This window comes from Syngnathus scovelli, chromosome 21 (genome assembly GCF_024217435.2).
Source record: "Syngnathus scovelli strain Florida chromosome 21, RoL_Ssco_1.2, whole genome shotgun sequence".
Lineage (NCBI taxonomy): Eukaryota > Metazoa > Chordata > Actinopteri > Syngnathiformes > Syngnathidae > Syngnathus > Syngnathus scovelli.
This window is the reverse complement of record NC_090867.1, coordinates 9,758,376-9,771,569: the sequence shown is the minus strand read 5'-3', so window position 1 is coordinate 9,771,569 and position 13,194 is coordinate 9,758,376. Positions and strand designations below refer to the sequence as shown.

At 42.5% G+C, this 13,194-nt stretch overlaps 1 protein-coding gene across 1 annotated transcript; it reads right to left on the bottom strand.

Moving 5' to 3' along the window:
* Positions 1-1,788: 1,788 nt before the first annotated feature.
* Positions 1,789-9,822, bottom strand: sap30bp (SAP30 binding protein). The gene is made up of 10 exons (XM_049759979.1): positions 9,664-9,822; positions 8,944-9,065; positions 8,519-8,569; positions 6,593-6,632; positions 4,567-4,655; positions 3,064-3,155; positions 2,881-2,993; positions 2,752-2,810; positions 2,259-2,355; positions 1,789-2,192 (listed from the first exon to the last, which is right to left on the bottom strand). Exons 1-10 carry the CDS (start codon positions 9,758-9,760, stop codon positions 2,014-2,016), a joined length of 939 nt encoding a protein of 312 aa, XP_049615936.1. The 5' UTR covers positions 9,761-9,822; the 3' UTR covers positions 1,789-2,013.
* Positions 9,823-13,194: the final 3,372 nt, after the last annotated feature.

Genomic DNA, 13,194 nt, shown 5'->3' with positions numbered 1-13,194 from the left:
CCGTCTCCTTCTGGCAATAAACAACCGCTATTGTGAAACCGGCCGTGGCCGTTGCATCCCATTAGACTGCTAAGAAAAAAAAAAACAACGAAGAACCAGTGAGTTGAGCTACACGTACGTATATTTACATCCTATAAAAATCCACCAAGGCTCGCCGAGCTGCAGAGCAACAACGGGTGGTGCAGTCCAATATACGTTGTTTGGCAATTTCGAGTTCAAATGCGGAAATAAGTCATTAGTGCATGAACAAGTTGGTGATTGCAAAATGACATATTTATTGAATTGACTCATTATTTCATGTGAATCACCTGACGGGAAGTTGATTGCATTGTGTAAACTAATTAGACATTCCCACCTTTTGGAAACAAGACAACAGATTTAAAGGGAAATGAACAATCGATAGGAAACTTCCAATTTGATTTGGAGAAGGTTGTTGATTTCTTTTTTTTTTGGTGGGAAGCAGTGGGTTAACCCAGCCGACGTAAAAGAGGAGCCTTTTGTTCTCCCACTGTACATACCACAATGGCCAGTGTGAATAGTGGCATACAAATTCCTGCCTAGCAACCAGATCGGGTTTACTACAAAAGCCAAGTGTGGGGAGGGCGACATTCTACACGAAGCTACTCATCTTCCTTCCTGACACTTTAGTTGTGATGCTGGTGTAAACAGCATTGAAGGATAAAGGAAAAAGCAGAAAAACGTACTGGATGTAAAAGAGTCAATGACAAGGTACACCCTAAACTAGTCTGCAATTACTCGATTCTTTGGAAAATCATTTTTCAAAGTTTGGCTGGATGGATGCAAACTACTCACCACCATACTCATGATCCATAGTTATAACAATGCATCCATCATATGAAAGCATGAAGAATGTGCTTTTAAATGTTACTTACAGTGAACAAGAGGTTGTCCTGGTGAAGTGAAAGCATGAAGTTCCACGGGGGCTGCTACTGGAAAACTACTGAACTCAAATTAAGAGACAGTTATCTCTTTGCTTGCACACACACAGTGTGAGCCCGGTCGGAGACCTCCTCGCCAATTTACATGACAAAAAAAAAAAAAAACTGTGCCTGCTTTTGGACCACTGAGTTCATTCAGAAAGGAATACACCCCTTAACTCGTCCACCCCAAAATGATTAAATTAGCTGCAGAGGAAGGACCATGGCAACCAGTCAGTGGCATTATTAGTGATTTTTGAGAAGAGAAGAAAGAAAAAAGAACGCGGGGAATTTCCTTTGAATACATCAAATTTGTATTTGTAATGGTTGCGGTAAAGCAGGGGTGAGGTCGTGGCCCCGAATCAAATTTTGCTTTGTGCCCAATCGCTTGGCATTGAAATAAATGCATCTAATTAGCACAAGTGTCGGATTGACTGTAGTTCCCCAGCACGTGCTGCCGTTTGTTTTGCCCATGTGACTAAGCTTCCATCCGACCTGCATGTGTCCTATACGCTAACCAGTAACCACTAGCGTGACATCTGAATCTTATCAGTTTCATAATTTCAGTTATATAACTGTTCACGTTCATAAAAGAACATGACACTAACAACCAGAGGTGAGGTGCCTTTAGTTGCATTAATTTTAAGATCTATTGCTCATCTAGAATAGAATGATATTTAAGGTGACTCACACCCGAGTGGCCCCTTCTGTGCACGGACCTCGATGAAGACGATCATCGAGGGGTCCGAGGCTGTACACTCCACCTGGAACATATGTAACTTTCTGAGGTTCTTCTATTTTCAATATAATGTCATAATATAGTTTATGACAATCACAAGAGGAACTCCGCTGAAAATATCTGATCCATTTATTTATCAGAAACACATCCAGTATTTACAACAGTAGAAAAAAGAAAAAAAAACATGTCCTCTTGATGCCTTTTAGCTTTAAGGGGTACGCAGTTTTCAATCCCAGAGAAAGAAGTCTGTTTAACAGTCCGTGCGCGTGCGTGTGTGTGTGTGTGCGCGCGCACCCCATTGGGACCAGGCCACTTGCCATCACCTGCAAAGGCGCCTCACTGTTTGGCTTTCTTAACTATGGTGCCCACCGCAGATATGACGGTGGTCTTGGTGCCGCTGGCTGTGGTGGTCACGGACACCACGGCCGGCAAGGTGGATGTGGTGGTGATGAGCGTGGGCTGGGCCAACGTGACTGGGATGGCCGAGTCCCACTTGCTCTTCCGCTTCTGAGCATCTGTTGAGACAAGTCAGTTGCAGCGTTTTCTTTGTCTTTCTTTTCTACAAAATGAAATGTGTTCACCTGTGGATGTGGAGGTGGTGCTGCTACCGCTGTTTGTGGTTGACGCTGACGTGTTGGATGGGTTGGCGCCTTTCTTTGTACCCGTGACAAACTCGATCTGGACAAACGCAAATCCGCTCTTAGCACATTTCCAATGATACGGCTGGATGTTTGATTTGAAGCATTGGAATGTCCAGCTCCTGACTCCACGCAATTTCAAACGATCTTGCTTAAGGGTACGAGATGTATTTAACCAACTTTCACATTCCAATTTTGTTCTTCACGCAGTTTTGATTGAAACATGCATACCACATGACACAGACAACAGAAGAGCGTAGCTCCAGCAGGGCAGGCACTACATGTTCTTTCTAGTCCGCCTTCCTGACTAATCTGCAGCTGCTGGAATGGTACTGATGACAGCATTATGTGTCAATGAAGGCTCTCCCTGTGCATACTTTATGAAGGGTTAGATCTTGACGGTGTCCACGTCTGTTGGCCTGTTTTTAAGGCTCACCTTGGTCCGCTCCTTTTTGGCTTTTTCCAGCTTGTCCATCTCCACTTTCTGCGCTTTAGCTAAAATCCAGTCGAAGGTATTAGTATGCATCGGTCATCGCGGCGAGATCCCGAAAGAGGACAAACATACCGAGAGCTTCGTAGTAGGACTCCTCTGACCAGCCGTGGGGATCAAACATATCTTTTGGGTAGTTGGTGCCCAGTTCGTCTATACTGCAGAATTGAATGAGCTTCTCGTAGATGCTAGACAGAATTCAAATAAAAATAAAAGACAAAATATTTCTTCATTTAAAGGAGTGAAAATGATACATACCTTGGGTTCCTGAATTCTTTTTTCTTCTGAATGTGGCTGTTGGTGTCAAAATCTCCAAGGAGCTTTCTTTCGTAGAGCTTGTGGATCTTCTCCTGTTACGGCAAACAAAAAAATATATTTCTTTGGTACAAAATGACTTACTTTTGGGTAAAAAAAATGTTTCAATGAAAATGGTGCTTTGCGTATTCATGTTTATTAATAGTTTTTTTTTTTTTACTATAAGGCCAGTTTTGTGGTGGCAATCGTTTCCCTCATTCGTTGGAGGTCTTTCGGCATTCTCTATTGAGGGGGGGGGGGGAAGGGCATGGCAAGTGAAAACAAGTCCAAAGCTTTTCCAATTATCTTTACAGCAAAAAATGAAATGTTGCCGAAATGATCTGTCTGTGTCAAGCAGCCAGGAAATCATGTGCTTCCAGATAAGAACCTCAGCATGAAATTTGAGAACCATCAAGGCCAAACAATTTTGAAGGGTTATGACTATAATTGTTGCACAGTCCGTCGAGGGTGAGGCAGGCATTTCCCAGGAATTATGAGTCGCTCGCTTCTCTTATCTCAACCAGTATATATCTGAAATCCAACCAAGCAACTAAGAATGATATCTGGGAAGTGCTCGTAGCGGATAGATTCTTGCAATTGCGAAATAGCAAAAGAATAAAACAATTTCACTGAGAGAACAATGTTCCTATTTGGGTATGCGTAGCCCGAGGCCACGGTTACCCAGGCGCGAGAGGTTAGCTGAGGGAGTGCAAGCAAAGCAAAGCAGAGCAAAGCAAAGCCTTGCTGGTGGGTTGAGCTGTTCGCTTACTAACTTTGCCTTTTGTGTCCCGACATGCCTCTGTGCCTTATGAAACAAATCTTTGAATTTATGGAGACACCAGAATTTCAGCCCAGAGGCAAATTTAGATGTGAAGGTTTTAGCTGACTCTGCCAACACACCAATGACGAGTTAAATGACAAATCTATAGGGCATATTACAATTTGTACATCAACGCTAGTCTGTGAGTGAGGAACAGTGGAAGACCTACAGAGCTATAAATCAAAAGTGAAGAATGCAGAAAACCCTTGGAGCTTTTCAAACCATTGTCAATTTTCTCTCACGTCTTGCTTGTCATTTAGCTACTGGCCTTTTAGGAATTCTTGACATCTGCTCTCCCCGTCCGTCCGTCCGTCCGTCCGTCCCTTTCAGGTATATAAACCCAATGAGATCAAACCAAAGTCAAGTCGAATTTCAAGTCATTTCCATCAATTCCTAAGAGCTTTGTTTTCATTTTCAACACCAAACTGTTGCACAAGAGGCATGTGTTGACTGCTGCCGAAGCAGCCAAAGCCAAGTATTCCGCTTTGAATTGGACACTTTTATGACTTGCAACCTGTGAGGTGTGCACATGAAACTATTCCAGCAGGCTGATGATGATGATGATGATCTCACACTTACTTGGGTATTGGTTCAACATAAGTTGGCTCATGTTTGAATAAAGATAGCAGGGAAGCAATGGGATCTACCTGCAGTTGGATGGAGCAGCGTCCCGGGGGCTCGGGTGGAATTCGGATCTCATCAGGTGACATGTTTCGCACCTTCTCTGAGAAGAGAGCTGCGGAGAAGTCAGAAAAAGAACATGAGCCCAATTCTAAAAAAAAAAAAAGAAGTAAATGCTGGTGACTTTCATTTCATTGAGTCCGTTTTGTTTGACATGATGGAGTTAAAAGTGCACTCCTTTGCTACCTCCATCATTCCCTTAGGAGCCATCACGTTTTGCTTTTCGCAGCGTGTTCTCCTGAAGCCAGACATTCCACTGTCACACTATCTCAAAAGCCTACACATGTTTTTTGGGGCTTATTCCGGTGCCTGTCACATTCTGAGCGTCTTTTGCAAACGGTGTACGAGTGCAAAAGCAATTCATGCAAGACAAGTTACAACTTGATTGGATGTCTGAGGATCATTTACTCAGGTAGCCGACCGACTGCATGCTTGGGAACGTTACCATCAATCAAGCGCGACGGATTCTGTTTGAATTATTTTGTAATTTGCTACTACATAGGAGAAAAAACAAATCTCCGAATTGATTACATAAAACCTCTTTGTAAAGATTCTCCGATCACATTTTCAAAAGACTAATTGGACCATTTGAGCCACCATTTCGTGATGGGAAAATGAAGTTTCAAATTTGCTTCATGAACCAGTTGTATTTTTTAGAACCACACTCCGCAATGGAGCAAATAAAGCAGCATGCCTGTTTAACTATCAATGGTCCGATTTATTATATGTTGCACTGTGCCAAAGTTGAACTTTGTTCTTCGACATACAGGAGGGACCACGGCCTTTGCATACTTTCCAGGCCCCTATCCTGGTTAGGGTGGTCTACTGCTCAAGCGTGACTCCAGACTCCCTGGGATCAGTACAGACTTGCCAATGCTGTCTCGCCGCGTGTCAGAGGCGGCGCAACGATGCACCGTTGCAGAGGTAAACTCGCCCACTTGGCAATTGGGTGAAGATATGTAATCTTGCACACGCTGTCATCCCCAATGTAATATTGTAGCTAGGACAAGGTTTGGGCATTGTGGTGTTACTTCATTTGAAAATATTCCAAGAAATTTCAAAAGTGAGGATCAACCGCACATCCGTGTGCAAGAAATAGCCACACAATTCAAATGGCTCGAAAACAGCTCGAAAAAGCAGCATCCGTTTGACAACAGCCATCTGTTGTGCTCGAAAACAGAAAGTCAAAATCTGTGCCCCGCGGGTCTCTTTGGACAGCGGCACAATGCACGGTCCTTCAGCGACTAGACAAAGAGCTGTCTTCAGCCTGCTGACAGGAGGCGGGCGGGCGGGCGAGCGAGCGCACCGTGACATTTACTGTCAGAGGAGCCGAGCTGAGCGCCGCTGCCGGAATGCCAAGTGTCCAGTTATGAGTCACGCTCAGACCCCCACGGAACAGCCACAGAGTCAGCTTGAAAACAAAAACATGCTGCATTTCCTCTTGTTGATCAGTCAAATGAGGCTTTTGCGTCATCGTTTTTTGGGGGGGATTAGTCAGCGCTTGAGTCTTTAGGGTGTAGTTAATGATAGCCTTAAGCACCAGGCCAGAATCAACAAATAGCTGAGTGGGAACGTTGTGTGCTCTATGCAGGGTGAATAAAATACCACTCCTTGTATCACTCATTTCCTGCCTGATATCACACACACACACACCTGCATGGGTCAGTGATTACTCACTAAGCGTTGCCAACTCCTGTGTTAGACCTTCATGACCCATCTTTCAAACGGCGGACAAAGAACCTTTCACAACTCAATATGAGTCCAGTTAGTGTTTCACACGTTGACAGCACCCAAATGTCACTGAAACGATTAGGGTGGTTTTTTCCATTTTGTTTTGAAGTTTGCTTTTAGATGTGCTTTAGAATTGGATTGCGTAGTTCTGTTCCTCCATTTTGAGAACAGTCGCTACAGTGCACCATTTTTTCATTTTCATTTGTTCCAGACAAAAACAAAATGTGCGACATAAACCTTTCCGTGCGTGTTTACACTTACCAACAAGCTCATTCGGATCTTTAGTTTCCACTTCTGGTACCTGTGGGGGAAAAGCAAAGAAAGACAAACACATTTCACTTGGTGAGCTCTGCAATGGAGCTTCTAAAATGGCGATTGGGCAGAACAACGGAACCTGCGAAAGCCTTCAAGGGTTATCTCCTAATTGAACATATCATAGAAGCAGACACCTTTTTTTTTTTGAATGAAAAAGCAGTTCAGGAAATTGATGGATGGATGAAATATTTAGTTTGGAAAAAGGTGGAGCCTTTCCCAACCTCTAAAGTATGCTGCATATTGTGCCAACATTGACTGCATAACAGGTTGAGCACAAAGAAACAGTGCTGTTATTCACGGGCATCACGTTATCACTTAGCAACTGCACGGGTACATCAAAGTATTGTTCCGACTGTGGCCAACTCGCATGGCCTGACACGAGGGTGGCAAACACAAACTTGCAAGCTCAGCAAACGGGTGGCGATGATTAACTTCATGGCACCTAACGGAGCGGAGCCTCTTTCAAAACTTGACCAGTCAATTTGTTGTTATTTTTTCTTCTTCTAAATCTACAAATACACAATTGTTGGTAAATGGGATGATCAGATTGGTGACCGGTCATGGCAATTTTAAAAGTGCTGAGATTGAAAGTGACTTGCCCAATAGGAGCTCCAAAAGCAGCTTTTTTCCCCCAGACACCCTCAACAATTAGGTTCTTGCAGTGTGCTCTGCAGAATTGCAAAGTCATGACACAAGTAATTTGTGGTTATAATAACATTTCTGGTTTATGATCATAAACCTAATTTATGGTTCTCTAATTAAAATCCATTACTGCAATTGGCTGGCAACCATTCCAGACTGTACCTGGGCCTTTAGCCCAAGTTAGCTGGGATAGGCTCCAGATCACCTGCAGCCCTAACAGGGGGGAAAATGGATGGATGGATGGATGGATGGATGGATGGATGGATGGATGGATGGATGGATGGATGGATGCTGCACTTTAAATACAGAAATGTTAACCCCATCGTTTCCTGGAACAAGAGCATCGACGAGATGGCAAGATGAAGACTTCACCTGCACACTGACTGTTACTTCTGAAGTATGAAACAGCATGAAAAAAAAAAAACACACGGTCATTTAAATTCAGCAAAACTGCAACTGACCATGAATAATTGTTTTCCCATTTAAAAAGAAAGTCAGAGATGAAAAGGTTGATCAATAAACACAGATACCATTTCAAATGGTTTCAAGGTGGACTACTGTTAATACCGTAATTCGCATCGGCCGTGCGTCGTTAATCGCTGCAGAATTTAGCAAAGTAGACCACAAAGGCCTTAAAGTGTGACGACATGAGCTGTGCTTAAACAATGGTCCGCTTCTGATGAAATCAACACTGATTATCCTTCCTGACCTTCCTACCTACCTAAAGTAAGCCACAGCTAAGAACATCAAGTAATCAAGGAATAATAAAAGAGGAAACTGCGCTTGGATGCTAACCTACAATGATTCTAACTGATATTTTGACTTCTCTTCCGAGGGAATGCTGACCAACATGTCGGTGCACGTCATACTGAGAAATCTCATGATGGCACATGGAATTTCACCCTTGTAGTAATCGCTGTCTTTTCTCATATTGAGCACAAAGAAGTTACAATACATTACATTGTCTTCTATTTGCAAAGGTGAAATAATGGGTTTACCATCATAAACACGCGTCCTTCTGTAGATTTTGAAGTGCAGCATCAATCTAAGTGGAGACCACTATTCGAAGCTATAAAGCTTAGGAAGGCCAACAGCACCACCTAGTGTGCAAATAGATATTACGTGCGAGTGCCCACTCAAGCCCCTTATCACTTTTGGGTTAGATAGATATTAGTAATGATTCAACCAGGCATGACCTTATAGATTTAATTTAGTCCTGTGCTCAAATACCTCAACTTCATCTGCGTCCCTTCCCTCCTCAGACTCGTCATTGGTCATTCCCTATAAAAACAAAAATGCAAGGGGGTCAACTCCTTAATGATGTGACGGTGAAGGAGAGGGCAGGAGGGTAACAGAGCGATGACCTAATTATTCTAGATTGAGACCAGTTACGGCGCCAAGGTGCCGTGGTTTCTCAACCATAAGCCTAAAAATACAAAACAAAACAAAAAGGTTGCGCAGATGCGACCAGCCTTTCAAGGGGGGGAGGGGGGGAGAGATGAAACTTCCATCACTGACAATAGAGCGAGGCCGGGGAAGCCACAAAGGTTTGGGGGGGAAAATATGTTGCAGTTTGAGCAGAGCATTGACTCATAAAATGGGCAACAGGATACATTTGACGAACCAGACAGCGATTTCAGAAGTCAAATATTTACCGAGTTACTCTCTCTGCTGTCTTCATTTTCAGATTCCTTTTGGACGGCATCCTCAGTTCGAATGAGGTCCTCATCGCTGTAGCCAAACACAAGCCCTCCTGCTCCCGTGTGCTCCTCCTCTTCTGATGACCAGGAACAAATGCAAGAAGGACAACAAGCAGTTAGAAGAGGAAGCTTTTCAGTTGGGCACCAAACCCAACAGACCTGTTCAACACTCACATAAGCAGCATCGATTGAAAAGCAACGTATGCATGTCATTATGCATTGCACTGTTACAAAAACCAAAAGGGGGAATATCATATAGATAGATCTTCATTGTGTTTTCTTTTGAATTTATTTCTGATAGTCAGTTTAAAACGATACAACTGATTTGTTCAATATTTATTACAGATTTTACGTTGTTTCGCTACGTCACAAATTTGCAGTACGTTATATTTACGCAACGTAATGACGTCAACAGTGCGCCCAAGTGGGCTTCGTTAATTTTACGTGACTAATTAATACGTGAACGATACAATCCAGATTTTAAAAATCTCTACATTGCAATAATGGAGTAGGCAATAAGTGTATGATTCCGAACACAACAGCATCTTCTGAAATGCATTGGCGGTTAGCAAGTGGCTAATTTAGCGATCACATGAAGCTGAAGAATATGATCTAACGACAGAATACAATGTTGTAGCCACATTTACATACACAATCACATTTGTCTCTACCTACCTGTCTCTTCTGGTTCAGGATCAGAGTCGTCGGGTTCCGAATCGTCCCCATAGTCCGCCAAAGAGGAAAGGAGAGCACTCTTCTTAGCACTCGCCATAGTTTCGTGAATGGAGCTTCACCTCCGGGCGCAGAAAATGTACGTCATCACCAGGCTATGACGTAAGAGCCGCTAAACACTGGGAAATGTAGTTGAACGGGGACGACTCAATTTCAACGCCAATTGACCGTTTTGTCATTATAATTAGACACAATATGCATAGCCAAGTGAATCAACGGATCTCGCAGATTACATTTCAATGGGAAAAAGGTTTAACCATTGTAAAATTAAGACAATGATAAACAGAAGTCAAATTTATTCCGTGGAAATGTTCAAATGACATCATTTTTTTTGCAAAGTTGCCATGAAAAAAAAGCCACAATTCACAAATTCCACAATATTCCTCCAGATGTCTCTGATATGTCTAGATCACGTCACATTTGAGCTTTCTCTGCTGCTGCTGCTGCTGCCAGTTCTTCTTCCTGTGAGTCTCCTCTCCTGTGGCTGGGCTGCAGCAGCATCCATACAACAGAGCAAAGATGATCAGAGATAGCGCTCCCAGCACAAACACCACCATGACCACGAAACCTCCCAGCGCCCATGGCTCTTGATTCAAACGCACGAGGAACCATTCTATCCAGTCGTCCGGTTGATGCTGTCCTGGTACGCTGCACAAAGCGATAAAGCCTCAGTTGACAAAGAATCGGGGTCTTTTGAGAGAAGCGCATACCGACGTACTGTAAAGGCAGAGCCTGAGTTCCAAATACTAGCAAATGTATTGCATTGCTAGTCGTTATACATTTCAACCCGCTGATGTCAACAACCATTGTCACCAAACGCATTCCAGTTGAAAAACTCACCTCTCCACAGCCATGTCCTACTAAATGCTTCTCTCACAGCTCAGTGAGTTTGAACAAAGTGTGACCATCGCTTATGTCAATAGGGAGTTTAGAGCGAGACCCTCGTCATCCAGCAGCTGGAGCAGTCCAAGCCTGCTCTAAAACTATGGAAATAGCCACAAATTGGTACGCTTTCCTAACAAGCAACAAGTAGGTCGCAAGCGTTTCCAACATACGCGACAAAGGTTAATGTTTACCCACAATATTGACCGGTTAAGACAAAAGAGGAAGTTGATAATAAACCCCGCCTATGACTTGGCTGTGTTTCATGAATCCATATAGGACAATAGAATATATCTATATAAATATATACATAGCAAATAGTACAATACCCTAGATTTTCATCATACTTTATTCATAGAAAATTAAACATGCGCTCTCTGACATGCTCTTATAAAATATAGTACAAGAATAAGTATAGCAGTTATGACATTTCTCGCATTGAGACATCATGTACACTTTAATACTGTAGTATAATACAACAAAACACAGAATAACATAAAGGATATTCTGACTGAATTTGAGTCTTGATCATTTCTGATGACGCATATCTGATGGTATTCCCGAAAGACCTCCAAAAATAGAAGAAAGAATATAAAATCCTTGCCCCATGTTGTCAATTCGGGAAACGGTTTGTCCTTTTTTTGATCTTCAAATGGCCTGGTGCGGTTCCACCCTGGAGGTTTGATAATTTGACTCGGCACAACAGCAGCACTGAAGGCAAGGGACCATCATCAAGCTAACGAACGTGACTGGGAAACGAGAAAAGCCGCAATATTAAGGACACCCACAAGTCATAGATAGAATACATGCAGGCACACTTAAACTTGACTTACTGACAAAGAGGAGGATCACGCAGAAGCCTCCAATTTCAAGTGAAGTGGCTTCTGACAGATGCTGAAGCTTCTCAAGCACCTTCATGATGTCTCCATCCTCCAGAGCCATCCTTGCACCCACAGAGGAGATATGCTCAAAATGCTCTTTTGGGATGGGGAAGATGGCACTTTGCTGGCTAAAGTGAAATGGAAAAGAAACAGTAAGAGTTAGTGGCTCTAAAAGCAACATTTTATTTTCATGGACGACTCCACCCTTAACCACTCACGGTCTAACTACGTATAATTATATCCTCCTCTGAAATGATCTTCCGAGCCTGAAAAGAACATTTGCCTTTTACCCTTTTGGTATAGACTGCTCACTTATTCAGATTTGCCACCTAAACCTCTTTATCAAGACTGTATGAGAAACAACAGAAAAGAAAACTAACCCTAACGGTGGGTGTGCATTTGTAGCTCTAAACAGGATGGTCTATTTCAAGCCTGCTATGGCAAGATAAATGCCTGTCATTATCACTGGAGCGGCTGTGTGTGTGTGTGTGTGTGTGCATTGCTAAAATGCAGCTCTTCTACCACATAGCAAGATCTATTTTGCATATCATTTTAGATGACAGAACGTTCAAGTTCAATAATAATGACAATAATAATAGAAATAAAAAATCTGCACCAACTTTGGCTACATCCCCAAATCAAGCTAAACAAATGAGTAACTTTTCCGATAAATCAAAGAGCAAAAATGACATTCAACATCCTCACTGTGCTAGTCTGGCATCCTCGCAAGTACTTCATGTGCTCTGCAGCCGCTTCTGCATGTTTGCAAAACACTACGGGAATGTCAAACAGACGTGTTGCATGCACTGTGCAATAGTTAACGTGCTAATTTTAGTTTCAGCTTCACGTGGAACTAAGATCGAGTGACGTTTGGGACATTGATGTGTGTTACTAATGCTTGTCATCCAGCACTTACGTGCACTTTATGGCATCATTTTCATGACGAAAACACTCTGGCCATTTTACAAAGGCGGAATCCCATTGGCTGCCATACGTGTCAATCAAACATACTCCTGCCCCCATCACAGAAAATGATCAGATTAAACACATAAAGTCGTTTAGACATTTGTAAGTAAGGAAAAGTGGAGGAGGTCCTGTGCATTGCTAAATCTGCTACAATCTCAAAATATGTTTGGCTTTTGATATTAAAAATATACAACTTTATTCCCCAAAATACAACTGTACTGTCTTTTCACTCTTAAAACCCTTTAGTATTCAATATTGAAGATATTATTTAATGTTAAAAATGTCTATTTTTAAATGAAACTACACGGCTTAATTTTGACAATATATGTCAATGACATAAATGTACAACTTTGCCACTTTTCAGTAGGACCTACTCCTTTGCCTCAATCAAAACCCATGGAACAATATTTCTAGATCCAGAAATGGATTTACTGTGGTTTGGAGCCTTGGCTGTCTTTCCAGCTGTGAACCACCTGCTAAATTTAGTGAGAAGCCTGTGTGACCTCTGTGCCCCTCGGATGCTGAATACGATATGTGTACCATTTAATGCTAATGAAGAAAAAACGTTTACACCAACACCAACATGTACACGAAGCCAATTTGACTTCTCATAAGATGATAGAACCGTACATGCAGTGCATTTGGTCAACAGCAAGTTAGGAATTGCATACTTACTTCAGCTAGTTTCAGTCAAATTTGATCCTCAAATGTTTTGCAGACCTCCTCTTTTTTTCCTCCAGTTGTT

Coding starts and splice junctions, on each gene's coding strand:
- sap30bp (XM_049759979.1), bottom strand. CDS start 9,760: ATGGCGAGTGCTAAGAAGAGTGCTCTCCTTTCCTCTTTGGCGGACTAT. Junction 8,570..8,943: donor ACAGCAGAGAGAGTAACTCG/GTAAATATTTGA, acceptor TTGTTTTTATAG/GGAATGACCAATGACGAGTC. Junction 4,656..6,592: donor AGATCCGAATGAGCTTGTTG/GTAAGTGTAAAC, acceptor ACTTCTCCGCAG/CTCTCTTCTCAGAGAAGGTG.